At 37.7% G+C, this 23,905-nt stretch overlaps 2 protein-coding genes across 6 annotated transcripts in view; both read left to right on the plus strand.

The window, feature by feature from the left end:
- DMD (dystrophin) overlaps nt 1–23,905 on the plus strand; it is a 2,389,494-nt gene that overhangs the window by 967,489 nt on the left and 1,398,100 nt on the right. For all 5 annotated transcript variants that reach the window (XM_055564496.1, XM_055564495.1, XM_055564498.1 and 2 more), the window contains 2 exons: nt 22–156; nt 1,760–1,909. In XM_055564496.1, the coding sequence (XP_055420471.1) occupies nt 22–156; nt 1,760–1,909 (285 nt within the window). The remainder of the gene's footprint in view (nt 1–21; nt 157–1,759; nt 1,910–23,905) is intronic.
- On the plus strand, nt 19,675–23,236 carry LOC129639376 (kinesin-like protein KIF23). Its single transcript, XM_055564503.1, is given in 2 exon segments — nt 19,675–22,518; nt 22,521–23,236. Coding segments are annotated over 2 exon segments (2,778 nt in total). The 5' UTR covers nt 19,675–19,829; the 3' UTR covers nt 22,610–23,236.

Raw genomic sequence — 23,905 nt, forward strand, 5'->3', positions numbered from 1 at the left:
TGATCTTCATTTCTTTCACAGGAGGTTTGGGCATGTTGGCATGAGTTATTGTCATACTTGGAAAAGGCAAATAAGTGGCTAAATGAAGTAGAATTGAAACTTAAGACTACTGAAAATATTCCTGGTGGAGCTGAGGAGATCTCCGAGGTGCTCAGTGTAAGTAGTGAATTAGTATAATTATGATAATTGATATGCATTATTGAAAGAAGTCAAGAACCAAATAGGAAATAAACTCAAAGAAAACCACACAAATATTAGAGTTGTTATGCCTTTCCCAGCCCTAGCACTTAGGATGAAACCTTTCATTCCACTATGAACCTTCCAGTCTAAAGGTTTTAAAGAGGATTTAAATAACCTCTTACAAAGGACATTTGCCTTTTGCTATATCACTAAGTTCTATGTTGACATTTTGTTTTACCTATTTAAATCTACTACAGACCTGCAGATACAGTTTGAATGCACAATTTTGCTCCATTGGAATAGAGCTAAACAGGATGATAATGTAAAACATTTCCACTTTAACAGCTACCATCATTGAATTGGAGCATAATTTTACATTATTTAAAAATCATAAATTTATAACTTTCAGAATGTTTCAAGGTATGAAATAGGCATGCTTTGTTATTGGAAATGTATCTTTAAAATGTTCATACCTTTTAGTTATATATAGAATATTAGTACATGTTCAGATTTTCCTTTGGAGATCTTTAAGAAGTAAAATTTAAAGGAGTTTGAATATATAAACTTTGACTTATGTGAATTTCTGACAGTCATTCATGTCCTATCCATTTTATTGTGCTTTTGGATAATCCTTTATATGTAATGAATATGTAGTTTTAGTCTATTAATACATACTGTGTATAAAGCCATTTGTGGTGCAGCCCCTTTGTAAACCCGCTAAAACAAAGTACATAAATAAAATGTTAAGAAAATGTAAAATGGTTTTGACTGAGTAGAATTGGAATCCTATACATTGCAGCATAAACCTGGGCATGATTATATCCAACTTCATTTTCTCAAGAGAATTGTAAAACTTTGAGGTATCAAAGAACAATGAGACAGGACCAGGTCTCAAACAGACTATAGACAGACTTTGTCCCTGTCTTATTCAGAGATGTTCAATGACCAAACATTGATTGTGAAGCATCTTCCAAAAGAGATGAGACAAAATTGCAAACTTACACATTAGTAAAAGAGTCACGGCCAGAACAATGGATGTGATCATGCACTTATCATACCAAAGCAACAGATAGAAGCACCTCATCCTTGTTCTTATTGCCTCCCAGTCCAAAGATGGCTACTTTACCTCTAGGCCATGTATGTGAAACCGTGTGAAGGGCAAAGGGATTTCTTCCAAAGATATTGTGACTTTTTTTTAATGTAGGAAGGGAAATTCTGCTCTTGAATGTCTACATTGTCAGAATCACGTCACTTGGCCATCACTGACTGTGAGAGAAGTTGGGAAACTGAGTGTCTTATCCTCCAGGTTTTAGAGTAGAGTTTCAGAGAAGCAGGTGGACATGAATCACTTCTTATGTACCCTACTCCATAGTCCTGCCACAAGCCCTTGAAAATTCACATGGAGCAGCATCATAGTTTTAAAGTAACAATGATCTTTCAGGTTTGTTATTCCAGTTGAATATTGGTTTAGGTTGCTTATAACTTAATTATATGTAAATCAGAAGATGCTGAGCATTTTGGATTAATTCGTGAATTTAGAAAAAGAAGAGATGTAGTAATTATTGCAAATTTATTTCAGTCACTTGAAAATTTGATGCAACATTCAGAGGATAACCCGAATCAGATTCGCATATTGGCACAGACCCTAACAGATGGCGGAGTCATGGATGAACTGATCAATGAAGAACTTGAGACATTTAATTCTCGTTGGAGAGAACTACATGAAGAGGTATGGCAGGCGAAGTGAAAAAAAAAAAATCTGAAAATTAATTTGCATAAATGTCTAGCAAATACCTTTATGCCTCTTAGGCAAAATGAGGACTACTTTAGATATTAGTTCAGCTTCCAGGTTGTAGAAACTATTAAGTGCTAGACATGGCTGAAATAGTTACATGTGTGTTATATCAATTTATCTTACAAAACCTTTATAAACTATGGATTTTAATAGGAATCCTGAAAGAGACCAAGTATAGTAACATGCTCAGATCTTCAAATGAGTAAATAGTTAATCTGGTGTTCAAAATCAGATTTTATCTGACCACAGTTCTTTTTCCTTCTGCAAGATTAACCAATATGTATAGGCATCATCACCCATCTCTTTCTCTCTCGCTCTTCAAACATGTGCACACATGTTTGTTATGTCCATATGTAATCTATTAATAATACAGGTGATTTTATTAGTACCCAAGATACCGGATATTGTTTATTCCCAAATAATACGAGTTTTTATTTATATATAACAGAGGGCTTTTCATATTTAAAATTAATGCACATGGTATGAGTTTTTTCAAATCAAAATTGAAAAAATAACAACATATTTCTCTGAATCAAAAAATGTTTTGCATACACTCTCCTAAACCAGGAATGGATTATTTGTCAAAAAGGAAAAAACACCTCATAATGAGGTTTAGTTTCATATCCAATTGCTAAGTGCATTTATAATATGTGAGATGCTGTTTGAAGGTTTGATGACAAGAGAAAATTCCTCTGTTTCACTACTTATAGACATTGATTAATTAAGCAAAAGTGTATTGATTTTTTAGTGTGTTCTAAGATATAAAAACAAAAGAATATCCTTATAGGATGCAAAATGTTGCATTAAAAGTGATTACAGAGGATTAGAGGACATAGAAAAGGACACAGATATATGTGGGTCAGCATTGGAAGGTATTTGGGGTAGCTTTCCTAGAGAAGATTGGTTGTAAACTACATTTTAAAATTAGAATAGGAGACAGCCAAATAGGCAGTTGTAGGAGGGCAATTACAGACAGGTGGCCACGAGCACATACAGAAAATTGGAAATATTTGGTTGTACTAGAACACCCAATGCAAATGGGGGTGTGGCTGAAGGTGAGCCTGAACAAGCAGGCATCAGTGAAATTGCTCAGGGAGATCTACGCTTCACAAAAAGTCTGGTCTACAACCATGCACTTAACCATGCACTGAGGGAACCACTGAAGGGTTTAATATATGAGAGGGAAGGAGAAGAGAGGTGCCATCATATTATGTAACTTCTGCGAAGACTATGGAGAGTAGAGTGGAGGTTAAGAGATAGGGAGACTATAGGCAGAGAGACCAAGTAAGAAGTGATATTTTAGCTCAGTTGAAGGCAAGGCCGATGGTGACATGTAGAAAGAAAATGCAAATTCCAGGAAAGTATCTAGGTTTCTTCTGATTTAGGTGATGGATTATCTGGTGTTTTTCAGAAACAACTTTGAGAAAGTAAGGAAAAAAAACTAGTTTGAAGGTGAAAGATCATATGCCATTTTTTGCCCCCATTGAGCCAAGTATGCATGCTTCAGTTTGATAGTAACAAGAAGCAAACCCTGAGTTGAGACCTTAGATGCTGGTAGTTTATTTGGGAGGTGATACCAAGAAAGGCAAGTGAGCACATGAGGAGAATGGAGAATGAAAGTTTGGAAGGCTGATATAGGATGCTTTTATGAGTGAGTTTCCACTGTGAGTTATTGGGCTCAGTCCCACTGGGAGCTTTAAAGAAATCATGTAGCACACCAGTGTCACAGAGCACACTTAGAATTGTCCCACTGGGCTAAAGGAAACTGGAACATTTATTCACCCATTTTCCTCCCTTTGTGTTGGAGGGTTGCCCTTGGGTGCATAAAATCCCAGTACTTCTGGGCTGCCTAGAGCCATCAAATTGAGGAATACGGGAGTTTAAGGTGGGAATCTGGCAGTGTGTGCACGTACTGGTCACCAAAGCTTCAGGTGAACTCAGAGATCTGAGGTTAGCGTGTTATGTGGCAGAACAGCAACAAAATCTGTTGCAGTACTTATGGAGTATCCAGGTGGGGATTTTCCCTAATCCGTAAAAGAGAGATGCACAGTACTGGAGTTAAAGAGAGTGATTTAAACAAGTTGTAAAGATGGAAAATTTTTCAGGCTACATACTGATTAAAACTATAGAGTTCAGGAGATCACCCCAGATAAGTCAAGATTAAAATAAAATAATAAACAGAATTTTGGAGTTACATCCACATCAAATTTTCAGCTGAGGAAACAGTGTTTACAAAGAAAAAAGAAATGATCAAAGAGTTAAGAGGAGACACAAGTTAAAATCGGGGTGTCTCATGTGTTTGCCAGCCATTTGTATGTCTTCTTTGGAGAAATGTCTATTTAGGTCTCCCGCCCATTTTTTGATTGGATAGTTTGTTTTCTGATATTGAGCTTCATGAGATGTCTGTATGTTTTAGAGATTAATCTTTTGTCATTTGTTTCATTTTCAAATGTTTTTTCCCATTCTGAGGGTTGTCTTTTTGTCTTGTTTATGGTTTCTCTTGATTTGCCATAGCTTTTAAGTTTAATTAGGTTTCATTTGTTAATATTTGTTTTATTTTCATTACTCTAGGGATAGCTCAAAAAGATTCTGGTGCAACTTACGTCTAAGTGTTTACCTGTGTTTTCCTTCAAGCATTTTATAGTGTCTGGCCTTACATTCAGGTCTTTAATCCATTTTGAGTTAATTTTTGTGTATGGTATTAGGGAGTATTCTCTGAATCTTTAAAAGCCGTAATTTTCCTTTTTTTTTTTTTTTTTTTTTTTGGCTAAAGAAAGGCAGTTTATTTTTTCTGTTAATAAACAAAGTGCTCTTTCATTTGAAGATGAGCCTTAGCCCATTTTCTTCTCAATTAAAATGCCTATGTCAGACTTTTGTGGGGTTTTTTTTATTGCCTACCTAATGTTTCTTAGAACTGCAATTATGCAGAGCAAAGGTAATATTCAGTTGCCTGTTAAATCAATCAAACAGCCAGAGTTTTTATTGCCTATGAATATTTAAAAGAGATATGCTAGATCCTATTCCTAATTTCAGAGTGTGACTTTGCATTCAAATAAGTAATAAATTATCTCCATTCCTTGAAAAGGCATCTTTCACTCTTCATAATCATATGGCACTACATTTTCAACTCACAGTAATGATTTAAGAAATGGTTAGCAAACCAGGAGACACTTCCAAAAATGGTACCAAGTAATCCAATTATTACAGAGTAACCAAGCTGCAGAAGGGACTTCCCTTGTAGCTCAGTTAGCAAAGAATCTGCCTGCAATGCAGGAGATCCGGATTTGATTCTTGGGTCGGGAAGATCCTCTGGAGTAGGAAATGGCAACCCACTCCAGTATTCTTGCCTGGAGCATCCCATGGACAGAGGAACCTGGCAGGCTACAATTCATGGGGTTGCAAGAGTTGGACATGACTTAGCGACTAAACCACCACCACCAAGCTACAGAAGATGTGTTATCAATATAGCAAAATGTATTATATGATAATAGCAGTAGTAGTAGAATTGTTACAAAGGCTCAGGCACTGCTCCAAATGTCTGACATGCATTTTCTCACGTGTTATCTCAATAACCTATATTATAAAGTCTTCTATATTTACATTTTATAGAAATGGAAAGGGTATCAAAGACTACAACACTATTATGTTTAGACCCAACTCTTTACTCTTAGAGCCCAGACACATGACTGGTTGACCATACTAACTTCAATCTCAGTGACCTTTTCCTTATATTAAAAATAAGAGCTGCTTGGTAAGAAGTACATATTGCAAATAACTGGTTTCCTAATTTCTTAGGAAATCTTAGATTATGAGTTTAAAAATATTAGGGATGATTAATTTAAAATATTTTAGAGTATTAAATATTAAAAGCAAACATATTCAGAAGTCCAAAGCCTTTACCAGTTCTTTTGATTAGTGATTATTTCATCTTATATATTGTTAACATCTCTATTTCTGATCTTCTTAAAGTCATCTATACGTTTTTCACCTATCATTAAATAGCAGACACTAAAAGACAAGAAGAAAAATCTAAATTGGTTGTTTCTGCTTTAGTAGTAACGCTGAAGATAGGCAGCATGAGGGTCTCATTAATTGCTCCAGTAATTATGACTTTGAACTGGTCATTCAGTGTCACATCTTCCTTAGCAGAAATAGAGAAGAATAGACAAATATTGATTGAAGGAAAACTATAAAGTAACCCAGGGGAGTAAGTGACTCTATATTAGTCATGAGGTCAAAATTATTATTGGAAAGCCATTTGTCTAATAAAAGAATGTGCTTTATGATTTCATCAATATGTTTACTTCTTAGAAAATATCAATGTATAATAATATAAATAGTAAAAGTCATAATTTATTGAGGGCATGTTTATGTCAGTCCTTGTAGTGTACAGTTATAAATGGTATTAAACTTAATCCCCACATTATTTTTATGAGGTAGATTTGATTAACTCCATATGCATTGAGAAAAGACTGACTTCCATTCCAAAGGATGAGACAGATTCAGTTTTCTAAAATGCCCTGTGCAAAACATCAAGATGCTGGGAAATTTCCAATAACTATACCTTTAAATGTTTTCTCTCTTGCTGGGAAGTATAAGTAAAACTTTAAAGGCCAGGACAAAAAAATAAAAAAACATCAGATGAAACTAGTCCTGCTAGTAGAACTATGAGCACTGCCCCTTGCATTGCCTCAGTGCTGAAAGCTAAAACTAGACACCCAGATTTTGGTCAAGTTAAGCCATTTGAGATAGTAGAAATCAGAGCCTCAGGCTCAAGCTAATGGAGGGGAGGTGAACAGAGAGTCTATGTAAAACTAAGGTTATATCTTCAGTAAAATGAGGGATAGTGGCATTCTGTCTGCAAAAGAGCCCAATATAAAAATATGTCTGTTTCTCCCCTACTCTAAGTATAAAATCAATAGTAAGAATAATTATAATCATCTCATCTGAAAATGTGTAACCATAGTCCTGTTCTTGTGAGGATCACTTATTTGAGTGTTTATTACCAGTAGCAGTCAACATATCTCCAAGCAAGAGATTTAGTTAAAGTTGCTGCAGGTTTAGACCTAACAGAAGCAGAAGATATTAAGAAGAGGTGGCAAGAATACACAGAATAACTATAGAAAAATGATCTTAATAACCATGATGCTGTGATCACTCACCTAGAGCTAGATATTCTGGAGTGTGAAGTCAAGTGGGCCTTAGGAAACATCACTATGAACAAAGCTAGTGGAAGTGATAGAATTCCAGCTGAGCTATTTCAAATCCTGAAAGATGATGCTGTTAAAGTGCTGCACTTAATATGCCAGCAAAATTGGAAAACTCAAAAGTGGCCACAGGACTGGAAAAGGTCAGTTTTCATTCTAATCCCAAAGAAAGGCAATGCCAAAGAATGTTCAAACTACTGCACAATTGCATTCATCTCACATGCTAGCAAATTAATGCTCAAAATTCTCCAAGCTAGGCTTCAACCGTACATGAACTGAGAACTTCCAATGTTCAAGCTGGATTTAGAAAAGGCAGAGGTACCAGAGATCAAATTGCCAACATCGGTTGGATCATAGAAAAAGCAAGAGAATTCCAGAAAAATATCTATTTCTGCTTTATTGACTACCCAAAAGCCTTTGACTATGTGGAACATAGCAAACTGTGGAAAATTCTTCAAGTAATGGGAATACCAGACCATCTTACCCATCTCCTGAGAAATCTATATGCTGGTCAAGGAGCAACAGTTAGAACTGGACATGGAACAATGGACTGCTTCCAAATTGGGAAAGCAGTACATCTAGGCTATATATTGTCACCCTGCTTATTTAACTTGTATGCAGAGTACATCATGTGAAATGCTGGGCTGGATGAAGCACAAGCTGGAATATGGATTGCCAGGAGAAATATCAGTAACCTCAGATATGCAGATGACACCACCCTTATGGCAGAAAGTGAAGAAAACTAAAGAGCCTCTTGATGAAAGTGAAAGAGGAGAGTGAAAAAGCTGGCCTAAAAGTCACTATTCAAAAATCTAAGATCTTGGCATCTGGTCCCATCATTCCATGGCAAGTAGATGGGGAAACAATGGAAACAGTGACAGACTTTATTTGCTAGGGCTCCAAAATCACTGCAGATTGTGACTGCAGCCATGAAATTAAAAGACACTTGCTCCTCGGAAGGAAAGTTATGACAAGCCTCAACAGCATATTAAAAAACAGAGACATTACTTTTCCAACAAAGGTCTGTCTAGTCAAAGCTATGGTTTTTCCAGTAGTCCTATATGGATGTGAGAGTTAGACTATAAAGAAAGCTGAGTGCAGAAGAACTGATGCTTTTGAACTGTGGTGTTGAAGACTCTTGAAAGTCTCTTTGACTGCAAGGAGATTAAAGCAATCTATCCTAAATGAAATCAGTGCTGAATATTCATTGGAAGGACTGATGTTGAAGCTGAAGCTCCAATACTTTGGCTACCTGATGTGAAGAATTGACTCATTTGAAAAGACCCTGATGCTGGGAAAGACTGAAGGCAGGAGGAGAAGGGGACAACAGAGGATGAAATGGTTGGATGTCATCACCAACTCAATGGACATGAGTTTGAGCAAGCTCTGGGAGTTGGTGATGGACTGTGAAGCCTGGTGTGCTGCAGTCCATGGGGTCACAAAGAGTCAGACATAACTGAGGGAGTGAACTGACTGAGTTGCACGTTTGCAGCACCCTTGCACTCAGTTCAGTCTCTCAGTCATGCCCAACTCTTTGCGACCCTCACACTAGTGAGAAGCAAATGAAAATTCTTAGAAAGAAATGTGCTTTAGTAGTCTCACATATGAAATTTTGTGACATTTGAGCTCATGATGAGCTCCAAGCACAAGAAAACAAGCCACCACGAAGCAAAATAATCACAACACAGAGTGAATTTAGGCTACCTCCTATACAATTTCAGGTATTAGAATTGCCAAATAATTAGTACAAAATAAGTAGGTGAAATAATAAATAAATAAATGATAGAATTGAATGAAGAAATAAGACACTAAAAGTTGATATGAAAGATTTTGAAAAAGACAAAAATATGTCCTAAAATTAAAATTATCTCTCTTGAAATTGGAAAAATAATGGCTGTGTTTAATGTATGTGAAACAGTTGGAAAAAAATGAGTTATGAAGAAATTGAAACATAGAGAATATGGTACCAAAACCTAAAGAGGTAGACAGTATGAACAGGAAGGCAAAATATGTATCAGGAAAAAGTGATGAATGTCTAACTTTTGTCTAATGGGAAACTGAAGACAAGAATAAAGAAAATGGAGTGGCAGGCATAGGTGAAGGATCCTGAAGAATAGGGCTTCCCTCGCTCGTGGTGAGGAACCCACCTGCCAATGCAGGAGATGTAAGAGACATGAGTTCGATCCCTGGGTCAGGAAGATCCCTTGGAGAAGGGAATGGCAACCCACTCCAGTATTCTTTCCTGGAGAATCCCATGGACAGAGGAGCCTGGCAGGCTACCATCCATAGGGTCACAAAGAGTCAAACATGACTGAAGTGATTTAGCATGCACACACGCAGTGACAAATAATTTCCAGAGCCAAGCTACTTAACCAGGAACCACAGTATGTAACAGGCAGCATAAATAAATAGAAATGCACTCTTAGACATTTCACAGTCAAACTGTAGAATTCCAAAGACAAATTCACATTAGCAACCAGAGAGGAAACAGATCATCTTTGAAGGAATGAAACTTAGGCTGGCATTGGACTTTTTAGCTACAACAAAAGAATCAGAAAAAAAATTTTTTTAAGTATTTTCAAGGTATTGAAAAGAAAGCATTGCTCTCATCCTGGAATTCTGAACCAACCACAATGTCAAGGGCAAATTAGACATTTTCAGAGAAACAGAAATTGAGATTTTACCTCAGCAGAGCCTTGCTAAAGCAAAGAAGTTCCAAAAGGAAGATCATAGATGCCCTGATAAGAAGAGACATGAAAGAGATGATTCTCTCATTCTGAGCACACAGCAAGAAGAAGGCCATGTGTAAGCCAGAAAGAGGGCCCACACCAGACACTGAATCTGCCGATACCTCCATCGTGGACTTCTCAGCCTCTGGAACAGTGAGAAATAAATGTATGCCATTTGACCTACCTAATCTATGGTATTTTGTTATAGAAGCCCAACCCGATTAAGACAGGCTGAAAAATAGAAGACAAGAAAATCTTTTTGACAAAAATGGTACAGGAAAGAAAGATGTACAGATGGCCAAGAGGCACATGAATAAAATGCTCAATTGTTAATCATCAGAGAAATGCAAATCAAAAGCACAGTGAAATATTGTCTCACTCCTGTCAAAATAGCTGACATAAAAAAGTATATGAATCACAAATGTTGAGGATGTGGAGAAAAGGGGACCCTAGTACACCAGAGGAGCTTCCCTGGTGGCTCGGTGGTAAGGAATCTGCCTGCCAGTGCAGCAGAAGTGGATTTGATCCCTGGGTCAGCAAGATCCCCTGAGGAGGTAAGGGGTTCCCACTCCAGTACTCTTGCCTGGAAAACCCCATGGGCAAAGGAGGCTGGTGGGCTATAGTCCATGGGATCACAAGTGTCAGACATGACTTAGCAACTAAACCACAGCAGCACACTGTAGATGGATATGTAAATTGATATAGTCACTATGTAAAGCAGCATGACATTCCTAAAAAGAGAAAAACAAGAAACAAAACTACCATATGATCTGGCAGTTCCAATACTGGGTCTACATCTGAAAAAATATATATATATATGTATATATAAACTTGAAAAGATACATGCACCCCAGTCTTCATTAGCATATTTTACAGTAACCAAGATTCGGATGCAACCTGAATGTCCATTAACAGATGAATGGATACAGATGATGTAGCATACACACACAAACACAATGGAATATTACTCGGCCAAAAAAATGAGTGGAATTCTGCCATTTGCACCCATGTGGATGGACTTAGAGTATTATGCTTAGTGAAATACCTAGGGCATAGAAAAATGAACACTCTATGTTATTACTCATATGTGGAATCTAAAACATGAAATGAACAAATTTATATGACAACATAGAAACAGACTCACAGGTATAGCGAGAAAACTAGTATTTACCAGTGAGGAGAGGGAAGGGGGAAGGGTGATTTAAGGGTATAGGTGTAAGAGATACAAGCCACTATGTATAAAATAAGCAATATATAGTAGAGCACAGAAAAATATAGCCATTATTTTATAACTTTAAATACAATATCTATAAAAATATTTAGTCACTATGTTGTATGCTGCTGCTAAGTCACTTCAGTCGTGTCCGACTCTGTGCGACCCCATAGACAGCAGCCCACCAGGCTCCCCCGTCCCTGGGATTCTCCAGGAAAGAACACTGGAGTGGGTTGCCATTGCCTTTTCCAATGCATGAAAGTGAAAAGTGAAAGTGAAGTCATTCCATCATGTCCAACCCTCAGTGACCCCATGGACTGCAGCCTTCCAGGCTCCTCTGTCCATGGGATTTTCTAGGCAAGGGTACCGGAGGGGTGCCATTGCCTTCTCCACACTATGTTGTATATCTGAAGCTAATATAATGTTGTGAATCAACTATACTTCAATTTTAAAAATTGACAAAAATGGTACTAGAAGCTAAAGTGAAAGTGAAGTCTCTCAGTCATGTCCGACTCTTTGCGACCCCATGGATTGTAGCCTACCAGGCTCTTCCATCCATGGGATTCTCCAGGCAAGAGTACTGGAGTGGGTTGCCATTTCCTTCTCCAGGGGATCTTTCCGACCCAGGGATCGAACCTGGTTCTCCCACATTGTAGGCAGACGGTTTTACCGCCTGAGCCACCAGAGAAGGCACTAGAAGGTAAGGCTCCTGCCAATCTGACTAATAAACATATAGGAAAGAATTCTGAAACAAGTTTCGCTGAACTAGACCCAGTTGTAAAGGAAACATTTCTTAAGCTTCATGCTATCTTCTTTCTTCACTCATTCCTTTTGATACTTTCTGCAGTGTTGTGGTTGTAAATATTCTTTACATGCTAATGATTCTCAAAATGTCATCTCTAGTACATACCTCTGCCCTAAACTCTGGAGCTGTATATCCACCCTTCTGTTATGTCTCCATGTCGCTATTTAGTGGGCAGCTCAAACTTAACATACTCAGATTCAAGCTCTTATCAGACCTACCCAACAGTTTCTCCATTCCTGTTAATGTCAACTCATTCTTTATATTTTTCAGGCCAGAAACTTAAAGTAATCTTGTGCTCTTGTCTGTCTTCACATTCTCTTTCCAGCAGATCTGAAAGCTAGTCTTAGCAGATCTAAATGTGGTCTGACAGGCAATAAGAGGTGTATAAGCCACTCATATTTTTTCTTTTGAACTAGATTCTTTTTTAGACCTCTTTATAATTGGTGTGTCCTTAAGAAAAAAAAAATATGTCTTGGCTTCTGTCTACACCTAAGCTTTCATCATACAGAGATGATATTAACCTTATACTCCGAGTGATTACAGAAAGCAATTTTTTTTACATGCTGTCTCTTCACTTGTTTTACTGCTAAGGTATAAGTATAATTTTTCAGCAGAAATATTAGGCCAATGAGAATACATCTGTATATTAAATTACTGATCAGATTTTTTTTATGTACTAAGATTTTTGATATGTCTAATTTTAATGATAACTAGATCAAGTTACTATAGGTACAGAGTAAAATATTATAAACTTCTAAATTTTCTTTAAAGTGATACAGAGTTAGGGAACTTAGATTCAGTCAAGTTTTAATATTCAACATCCTCTTTGGCATATAAAAATGCATAAAATAATTTTTACTTCCTTCTCCCTAAATTGTCCATACGTGAATAGCAGAACCTGGTACTTACAAAAGTAGTCTCTACCTGCTGGATCTGTTTGTACAACTCCCATTTACTCCTTCACTTATTAATTTTAGTTGTCTTGTTCAGTTGCTAGAGGGGCAACTGTGAGATTAAACTAATGTAAAAGAAGAAATAGGCAGCAGTAAAAGCAAAGGCCATAAAGATAAGTTATCCTTCATGTTTGGTAAGAAGGAATGGTAATCATGTGATGGAATGGAGATGGTAACTAATACAAGGATGGTAATGATTTTGCAATTTATAAATGTGTCAAATCAACCTCTCATACACCTTAAACTTACACCATGTTGTGTGTCAAATATATCTCACTAAAGCAGGAAACAAAGAATTAGCATGTCTTTGAAAGTGAAAAAAAAAAAAGATGTTTGATGACAGAAAAAGAGAGAGAAGGCCAGTATCTTCAGTAATAGAAGAGAACTAATTTTACCCCTTATTGACTGTCAGGACAGTGAAGGTTTAAGCTTGTTTGTCATCTGAGGAAAGATCCAATAGAGGTATGTATTTCCTGTGTAAGAGAAAGGTCTTACAGGAGAGGAGATGTAAGCAAAAATGGAAGGAAGAACTTTGGACCAAAAAAAGAATTGAGATAATTTAAAGATAATTTCAGATGAAGATTAGAGAGGCTGAAATATTTTACTCATGAAAGACTCTGTACCTGAAAGTGAGCTAACTCTTTTTTAGGGTGTCTTGGGTTGGTGGCATGAAAAAATTGGACTGAAAGAACAGAGGGTCGGTACCTTTGAGACAGTGAGAGTGGAAAGCATTTGGAATATCACTTGTGTTGTAGAGATAAATTCAGAAGTGTTAGTGAAAGGTAAGGTAGGCTCAGTTGTTGTTGCTTAGTCCTGTCTGAGTCTTTGTGAACCTGTGGACTGTAGCCCACCAGGCTCCTCTGTCCATGGATTTTTCAGGCAAGAATACTGGAGTGGGTTCCCATTCCTTTCTCCAGGGATCATTCTGACTCAGGGATCAAACCCGCATCTCCTCCTTGGCAGGCGGATTCTTTAACAATGAACCATCTGAGAAGCCCCAAAGATGGTTTGTTATGGTTTAGTTGGATTTCCTTCCCCAAGTAGACTCAGAAGTAGTCAGTAAAACAGTTTTCAATGGAAACAGTCAGTTATGTAATTTTCTCCCATAATTACCAGCAAAATAATCATATTATTCTCAACCATATTCATGCAGTCATGTGGACAGTAGATAGAAAAGGGACTTTGAGTTCCATTATTTTCAGTTAATGTATCCAGTATCTCCAGGATGTATTAAATTATATCCTGAGATACCTAAGAGACTAGTTTTTGGAGTCTTCCAATTATAATCATATTTGAAAGTCATTCACTTGATATTCATTTTTGCTCTACCAGTAGGTCACTGTGTCCCAGCGCATCTAATTTAAATTTCATGCTTTTTAAAAAAGTGTATTTCTTGGACTTACCCAGTTTCATTTGGATTCTTATTTCAACCTTATAGCTATTGGACATTTTCCCCAAATGATTGCAATCAGGATCAGCTACCTAACTTTAGGGTCAATACAGGAGGAAATGCAGGCTCCTTGTTCAAAAATTTAGAATTTAAAGAGTGTGACAGCAGAGAATGAAACCAAGCTTGAGTCCTTATAAGCATGGAGCACAGCACGGCTGCAAGGCTGCCAGCCCATAATCCCAGCCCCAATTGTCATTTTATATATTTGGTTAATTTTACACCTAAATTGCTTTTGAATTTATGCAGGAGTTACAGAACTTAGGCTCATTTCTACAGAACATTATCATTTAAGAAGATTTCAGTGAAGATGATCAACAAACGATAACTGCTTTAGTATTTTGAAAGGTAGAATTTTAATCTAATTTTTTGAGTGTTAGCAATGGATATAGTTTTTAGTATTACATTTTTCATCTTTTAAATTTTACACTTTCTTTCCTTACTTTGGAAGAAAGGATATTGGGCATCTTAAATTTTGACTTTCCTGGGTTAAATGCTCTGTGTTGAAACTATTATCTTTATATAAAAAAGTGCACCGCAAGCAGACTGTTATGCCAAGTATCTGTGTTCAAGGTGACTTTAATTTTGAGCTGAGTGGTAGACTATACGACTTGCTCTCATAATAATTTTAATTGAATGATTGGATAAGAGTGATTACATTTTGAAGGAAAAAACTGGCCTGTGTAACATTTACACACAGATAATAAACCCAGTAGCCCAGCTTTCTTTAAGAAAACTAGACAAGATAGTATGTTTCATTTTTATTTTTTTAAAATTAGAAAATAATTTTTCTCTTCTATCTGCTGTACCTTCTTTTGTAACATAAGAAACATGTTTATATTTGTCTCTGCCCTGACTCTTGGCACACAGCTCCTAAAATCCTTGTAAATAGGGATAGCAGCAGCATCCTTTGTTCTGATATTTAATCTTTGACCTCAGTTCCTGACACAGAGCTCACAGGACCTTTGTAATTTCCTGAGTGATAGGAGCATCTGACACTAAACTCCTTGGAATTTACTGGGTAATAGGAATATCTTTTCTTCTAATGAGATTCTTGGTGGGCTCCTAAATGGGGGCTGGTCAATAGAGAGACCAAACCAAGATTAGAAGCTTGGATATTTTGGCCACCATAGCCCCCATTCTGTGGAGAGGGGAGAGGGACTGGAAATGGAGTTGATAATTGATCACACATATGGGATAAAACCTCCATTAAAAATCGTAATAATATGGAGTTCAGAAAGCTTCCAGGTTGGTGAACACATTAACACCACAAGGGTAACATCCTCCACCTCCACAGAGGTAGAAGGTTCTGTGCTGGGGACCCTTCCAGTCATCACGGATACACCTCTTCAGATGGCTGTTCATTTGAATCCTGTTTTTCTTCTAGCTTTGCATGCACACTAAGTCACTTCAGTTGTGTCCAACTCTTTGCAACCCTATGGACTATAGCCCTCCAGGCTCCTCTGTCCAAGGGATTCTCCAGGAAAGAAGACTGGAGTGGGTTGCCATTTCCTTTTCCAGGGGATCTTCCTGACCCAGGGATTGGACCTGCATCTCTATATTGGCAAGCGGGTTCTTTACCACCTTTGAGATGTAATTGATCCAAGGTACTGTGTAAGTTTAAAGCACACAGCCTAATGATTTGACCTATCTGCATCATGAAATGATAATCATAATATGTTTAGTCAACATATACCATCATCTCATATAGATACAGAATTAAAGAAACCAAAAAAATTTCCTTGTGATGAGAATTCTTAGGCTTTATTCTCTTAACAGCTTTCATATATAGCTTAAAATAGTGTTAACTATATCATATTCTACATTGCATCCCTGGTACTTACTTATCTTATACTTGTGAGTTTGTACCTTTTGACTTCCTTTATCTAGTTCCCCTTCCCCCAAACCCCTACCTCTGGTAACGATAAATCTGATTTCATTTGTTAAGAGTTTCTTTGCTTGTGAAGTAATATTGACCTACAGCACTGTGTTAGTTCCTGCCTGTTACACAGCACAGTGATTGAGTATTTCTATATATTTATTTTCTTGTGTAGGGATTTTTATAACTTTAAAAATGTATTGAAGTATAGTTGATTTACAATTCGTTTAATTTCTACTGTACAACATAGTGACTCAGTTATCCCTTTATATGTATTATTTTCCATTATGGTTTATTACAGGATATTGAATATAGTTTCTTGTGCTGTACAATAGGACCTTCTTGTTTATGCATCTTATATATAATTGCATCTGCTAATCCCAAACTCTCAATATATACATTTCAAAATGATCCCTGTGATAAGTCTAATTATGATTTGTCTCCATAGTTATTGACTATGCTCCATACACTGTACATTTCATACCAATGATTCATTTATTCTGCAGCTGGAAGTCTGTACCTATCTATCTCTCTCACATATTTCTTTCCACTTCTCAATCCTCTCTTGCTGTATATTCTTTTGTTAACCTGAAAGATGATCTTTATTTCCCTGCCATCAGTTATGTGAGTTAGTTTGATATTAAGTGTAATATTTTAAAATTCATCTTGTATTCTGAGTTTCAGTTCAGTTCAGTCGCTCAGTCATGTCCGACTCTTTGTGACCCCATGAATCACGGCACACCAGGCCTACCTGTCCATCAACAACTCCCAGAGTTTACTCAAACTCACGTCCATCGAGTTGGTGATGCCATCCAGCCATCTCATCCTCTGTTATCACCTTCTCCTCTGGCCCTCAATCCCTCCCAGCATCAAGGTCTTTTCCAATAAATCAACTCTTCACATGAGGTGGCCAAAGTACTGAAATTTCAGCTTCAGCATCAGTCCTTCCAATGAACACCCAGGACTGATCTCCTTTAGGGTGGACTGGTTGGATCTCCTTGCAGTCCAAGGGACTCTCAAGAGTCTTCTCCAACACCACAGTTCAAAAACATCAGTTCTTCGGTGCTCAACTTTCTTCACAGTCCAACTCTCACATCCATACATGACCACTGGAAAAACCATAGCCTTGAGTAGACGGACCTTTGTTGGCAAAGAAATGTCTCTGCTTTTGAATATGCTATCTAGGTTGGTCATAACATTCCTTCCAAGGAGTAAGCGTCTTTTAATTTCATGGCTGCAGTCATCATCTGCAGTGATTTTGGAGCCCCAAAAAATAAATTCTGACACTGTTTCCCCATCTATTTCTCATGAAGTGATGGAACCAGATGCCACGATCTTGGTTTTCTGAATGTTGAGCTTTAAGCCAACTTTTTCACTCTCCTCTTTCACTTTTCATAAAGAGTCTTTTTAGTTCCTCTTCACTTTCTGCCATAAAGGTGGTGTCATCTGCATATCTGAGGTTATTGAGATTTCTCCCAGCAATCTTGATTCCAGCTTGTGCTTCTTCCAGCCCAGCGTTTCTCATGATGTACTCTGAATATAAGTTAAATAAGCAGGGTGACAATATACAGCCTTGACGTATTCCTTTTCCTATTTGGAACCAGTCTGTTGTTCCATGTCCAGTTCTAACTGTTGCTTCCTGACCTACATATAGGTTTCTAAAAGGGAGGTCAGGTGATCTGATATTCCCATCTCTTGAAAAATTTTCCACAGTTTATTGTGATCCACACAGTCAAAGGCTTTGGCATAGTCAATAAAGCAGAAATAGATGTTTTTCTGGAACTCTCTTGCTTTTTCCATGATCCAGCGGATGTTGGCAATTTGATCTCTGGTTCCTCTGCCTTTTCTAAAACCAGCTTGAACATCAGGAAGTTCATGGTTCACATATTGCTGAAGCTTGGTTTGGAGAATTTTGAGCATTATTTTACTAGCATGTGAGATGAATGCAATTGTGTGGTAGTTTGTGCATTCTTTGGTATTGCCTTTCTTTGGGATTGGAATGAAAACTGACCTTTTCCAGTCCTGTGGCCACTGCTGAGTTTTCCAAATTTGCTGGCATATTGAATGCAGCACTTTCACAGCATCATCCTTCAGGATTTGAAATAGTTCCACTGGAATTCCATCACCTCCACTAGCTTTGTTCGTAGTGATGCTTTCTAAGGCCCACTTGACTTCACATTCCAGGATGTCTGGCTCTAGGTGAGTGATCACACCATCATGATTATCTGGGTCGTAAAGATCTTTTTTGTACAGTTCTTCTTTGTAGTCTTGCCACGTCTTCTTAATATCATCTGCTTCTGTTAGGTCCATACCATTCCTGTCCTATATTGAGCCCATCTTTGCATGAAATGTTCCCTTGGTATCTCTAATTTTCTTGAAGAGATCTCTAGTCTTTCCCATTCTGTTGTTTTCCTCTCTTTCTTTGCATTGATTGCTGAGGAAGGCTTTCTTATCTCTCCTTGCTATTCTTTGGAACTCTGCATTCAGATGCCTATATCTTTCCTTTTCTCCTTCTTTTCACTTCTCTTCTTTTCACAGCTATTTGTAAGGCCTCCCCAGACAGCCATTTTGCTTTTTTGCATTTCTTTTCCATGAGCATGGTCTTGATCCCTGTCTCCTGTACAATGTCACGAATCTCTGTCCATAATTCATCAGGCACTCTGTCTATCATATCTAGTCCCTTAAATGTATTTCTCATTTCCACTATATAATCATAAGGGATTTGATTTAGATCATACCTGAATGGTCTAGTGGTTTTCCCCACTTTCTCCAATTTAAGTCTGAATTTGGCAATAAGGAGTTCATGATCTGAGACACAGTCAGCTCCCAGTCTTGTTTTTGCTGACTGTATAGAGCTTCTCCATCTTTGGCTGCAAAGAATATAATCAATCTGATTTTGGTGTTGACCATCTGGTGATGTCCATTTTTAGTTTAATTACCCTCTATTTTTAGATACAAAAACTGAAATATTATATAAAGGTCGATGATAAATGTGTTCCATTCTTATTTTAATCATCAAGCATCATGGATATTTATTTTTTATTTTATAAGTAGTAATCCCATCTTTGTCTTTATAATTTACCCTGTGTGTGTGTTAGTTGCTCAGCCGTGTCCGACTCTTTGCAACCCCATGGACTGTAGCCTGCCAGGCTCCTCTGTTCTTGGAATTCTGCAGGCAAGAATGCTGGAGTGGTTACCATTTCCTTCTCCAGGCTATCTTCCTAACCCAGGGATCAAGCCCAGATCTCCTGCATTGCAGGCAGATTCTTTACCATCTGATCTACCAGTAAATAGTGTTTCCTGGATCATCTGCATTGACATTTCTGAAATGTTTTTATAAGATAGTCATTAAATTTTCCTTCTCTGTGTGTATACCAAATAGAGCATGTTAACATTTTTGATCTAGATACAAAGGGATAAACCAATGCACATACACATGTGTGGTTGTATTATATTTATATATGTATATATTTAAACATACTTAGAGATTCCTCAAGCGCCGCGCTTGAGCCGCCGACTCGCGGGCCCTGTGGCTGGTCCCTGAGGCCCGCCGTTCTCGTCAACCCCCGACTGAGTCCGGCATCCCCGTGCGCGCGTCTGGGCAGTTCGGAGCTTACTACCATGAAGCCAGCGAGGACTAAGACACCCAGGAAACCACCAGTGAAAAAAGGATCCCAAACGAGTCTTAAAGACCCAGTTGGGGTGTACTGTAGGGTACGCCCACTGAGCCTTCCTGAGCAAGAGTGTTGCATAGAAGTAATCAATAATACAACAGTTCAGCTTCATACTCCTGAGGGTAACAGACTCAACAGAAATGGAGACTATAAGGAGACTCAGTATTCATTTAAACAAGTATTTGGCACTCATACCACCCAAAAGGAGCTCTTTGATGTCGTGGCTAATCCCTTGGTAGATGACCTCATTCATGGCAAAAATGGTCTCCTTTTTACATATGGTGTGACGGGAAGCGGAAAAACTCACACTATGACTGGTTCTCCAGGGGAAGGAGGGCTGCTTCCTCGCTGTTTGGACATGCTCTTTAACAGTATAGGGTCATTTCAAGCTAAACGATACGTTTTTAAATCTAATGATAGGAATAGTATGGATATACAATGTGAAGTTGATGCTTTATTAGAAAGGCAGAAGAGAGAAGCCACACCCAATCCAAAGACCCCCTCTAGCAAATGACAAGTAGATCCAGAGTTTGCAGATATGATAAATGTACAAGAATTTTGCAAAGCAGAAGAGGTTGATGAAGATAGTGTCTATGGTGTATTTGTCTCTTATATTGAAATATATAATAATTACATATATGATCTATTGGAAGAGGTGCCGTTTGATCCCATAAAGCCTAAACCTCCACAATCTAAACTGCTTCATGAAGACAAGAACCATAACATGTATGTTGCAGGATGTACAGAAGTAGAAGTGAAATCTACTGAGGAGGCTTTTGAAGTTTTCTGGAGAGGCCAGAAAAAGCGACGAATTGCTAACACACATTTGAATCATGAGTCCAGCCATTCCCATAGTGTGTTCAACATTAAATTAGTTCAGGCTCCCTTGGATGCAGATGGAGACAACGTCTTACACGAAAAAGAACAAATCACTATTAGCCAGTTGTCCTTGGTAGATCTTGCTGGAAGTGAAAGAACTAACCAGACAAAAGCAGAAGGGAACAGATTACATGAAGGTGGTAACATTAACCAGTCACTAATGACACTGAGAACATGTATGGAGGTCCTGAGAGAGAACCAAACTTATGGTACTAACAAGATGGTTCCATATCGAGATTCAAAGTTAACCCATCTGTTCAAGAACTACTTTGATGGGGAAGGGAGAGTACGCCTGATCGTGTGTGTGAATTCAAAGGCTGAAGATTATGAAGAAAGCTTGCAAGTAATGAGATTTGCAGAAGTGACCCAAGAAGTTGAAGTAGCCAGACCAACAGACAAGGCCATATGTGGTTTAACACCAGGGAGGCGATACAGAAACCAGGCCCGGGCAGGTCCTGTTGGAGTCGAACCGCTGGTTTCAGAAGTGGTTTTACAGAGTTTCCCACCTTTGCCATCCTGCGAACTTCTGGATGTCAATGATGAGCAGACTCTTCCCAGGCTGATCGAAGCAGTAGAGAGACGACATCACCTACGACAGATGATGATTGAGGAGTTTAACAGGCAGTCTATTACTTTTAAGGCTTTGTTACAAGAATTTGACAATGCTGTTTTACATAAAGAAAACTATATTCAAGGAAAACTAAATGAAAAAGAAAAGGTGATCTCAGGACAGAAACTGGAAATAGAACAACTTGAGAAGAAAAACAAAACTTTAGAATATAAGGTTGAGATTTTAGAGAAAACAACGACCATCTATGAGGAAGATAAGCGCAATCTGCAACAGGAGCTTGAAACCCAGAATGAAAAACTTCAGCGACAGTTTTCTGACAAACGTAGACTGGAAGCCAGGCTGCAAGGCATGGTGACAGAAATCACCATGAAGTGGGAGAAAGAATGCGAGCGTCAAGTGGCAGCCAAACAGCTGGAGATGCAAAATAAACTCTGGGTGAAAGATGAGAAACTGAAACAACTGAAGGCTATTGTTACTGAGCCCAAAACCGAAAATCCAGAGAGGCCCTCTCGGGAGCGCGATCGAGAAAAAGTGACTCAGAGATCTGTTTCTCCATCACCCATACCTCTTTCTAGTAACTATATTGCTCAGATTTCCAACGGCCAGCAACTCATGAGTCAACAGCTACATAGGCGCTCTAACTCTTGCAGCAGCATTTCTGTAGCTTCCTGTATTTCAGAATGGGAGCAGAAAATACCTCCGTACAACACACCTCTCAATGTCACATCTATTGCGAGGCGTAGGCAGCAGGAGCCAGGACAAAGTAAAACTTGTATCGTGTCAGACAGAAGGCGAGGGATGTACTGGAATGAAGGCAGGGAGGTGGTTCCTTCGTTCAGAAATGAGATAGAAGTAGAAGAGGATCACTGCAGCAGGAACGCACCACCAATTCGTCTGCGACACAGACGATCACGCTCTGCGGGAGACAGATGGGTAGATCATAAGCCTGCCACTAACCTGCAAACTGAGACAGTCATGCAGCCACATGTCCCCCGTGCCATCACTGTGTCTGTTGCAAATGAAAAGGCACTAGCTAAGTGTGAGAAGTACATGCTGACACACCAGGAACTAGCCTCCGATGGGGAGATTGAAACTAAGCTAATTAAGGGTGATGTTTATAAAACAAGGGGTGGTGGACAATCCGTCCAGTTTACTGAAATAGAGACTTTAAAACAAGAATCACCAACTAGTGCTCTGTGGCTGTGGAGATAAGAGCGGGCTCTCAGCTGGGGCCTGGGTACCAGCACCATGCACAACCCAAGCGCAAGAAGCCATGAATTGACAGTTTCAATAACAAAAGAACATTTTCATCATTTGTGTTGGTGATTTCTCCAAAGCAGTGCCTTCTGAAAACCATCTTATAAAACTCTAGCTTTGTTGAAAATCACAGACCTCATGTCATCACACACTGGCCTCCATCAGGGATTTCCCTGTGGCTCCAAAGATATCTAGGATTCTACAAACTTTTTATATTATACACCTTGCCATATTTAATATTAGTAGCAGAGAAAGACCCCTCTTTCTCATTGCTGTATGAACTTTTTTATATTGCTATTTTTATATATTTCTTGTATACTTATAAACTAATTCATGCATGTGTTTGTCTTGGATAATTAAGGAAAAATATATCTAGATCATGCTTTGCTTTTTATTGTGACTTTCCACCTGCTGTCTGAATATTTCTTAAGGATTTATAAACAGAACAAATGCTGCTATTGATTAGCTGCGAGAATGCACTTTAGACATATTGGACAATTCAACCTGAGATATCAGACTCGCCAATACTAAAACCATTTTAGGAAGGTGTTTGGAATTTTGTATGTATGTACTTTCTGACATTTAGATATGCCAAAAGAAATGAAATAAAAGCACTAAGAAATTAAAAAAATAAAAATAAAAAAAAACATACTTATACTTACATTCATTTTAGTGTCAAATTGATATGTATTATATATTCACACTACACAAATTATTTTTGCTTGGAGAGAGCATTAAAATCTTTATAACTGAGGGTAAATACAAATATTTATTTAGGAGTTTCTTGTCTTTACATTTCTTATAATTTAGTGGTTGAACTCCTTCCTCTAAAGTTAGAATAGCAAAAGACAAAGTTAATATATAAATGAAAAACATCTGACATTAAGACCTAAAAACTAATCACTTGTAAAGATTAAATAAGTAGCATAGTTTTTGGTAAAGTATCATTTTAGAAATGAATTTTTGGGTAGAAGTTTTACTTTTAGTTTTGTTATCTGTGTACACTTTAATTGAAATTCTGGAGTTTTTCTCTTTTTTTTTTTAAAGTGATTTGTGTATAACTTTTACTTCTGTCCATCATACCTTACAACTAATATTTAATTCCTGTAACACAAAATATGATTCTCAAGGTAAAAATTCATCTCTCTTGTCCATCTTACTTTTCCACTGTAGATTCTTTTTAAACTGATTTTCTTGTAAAGCCACTCCATAGATTCTTAAAATTGAATGTTCAAAACTGTTCTTTAATATTTAAGCAAATCTGCAGTAAAATGATCTGGTGCTAGTAAAAAATTGCTTTGATTTTTTTGAAGAAA

This window comes from Bubalus kerabau, chromosome X (assembly GCF_029407905.1).
Source record: "Bubalus kerabau isolate K-KA32 ecotype Philippines breed swamp buffalo chromosome X, PCC_UOA_SB_1v2, whole genome shotgun sequence".
Classification (NCBI taxonomy): domain Eukaryota; kingdom Metazoa; phylum Chordata; class Mammalia; order Artiodactyla; family Bovidae; genus Bubalus; species Bubalus kerabau.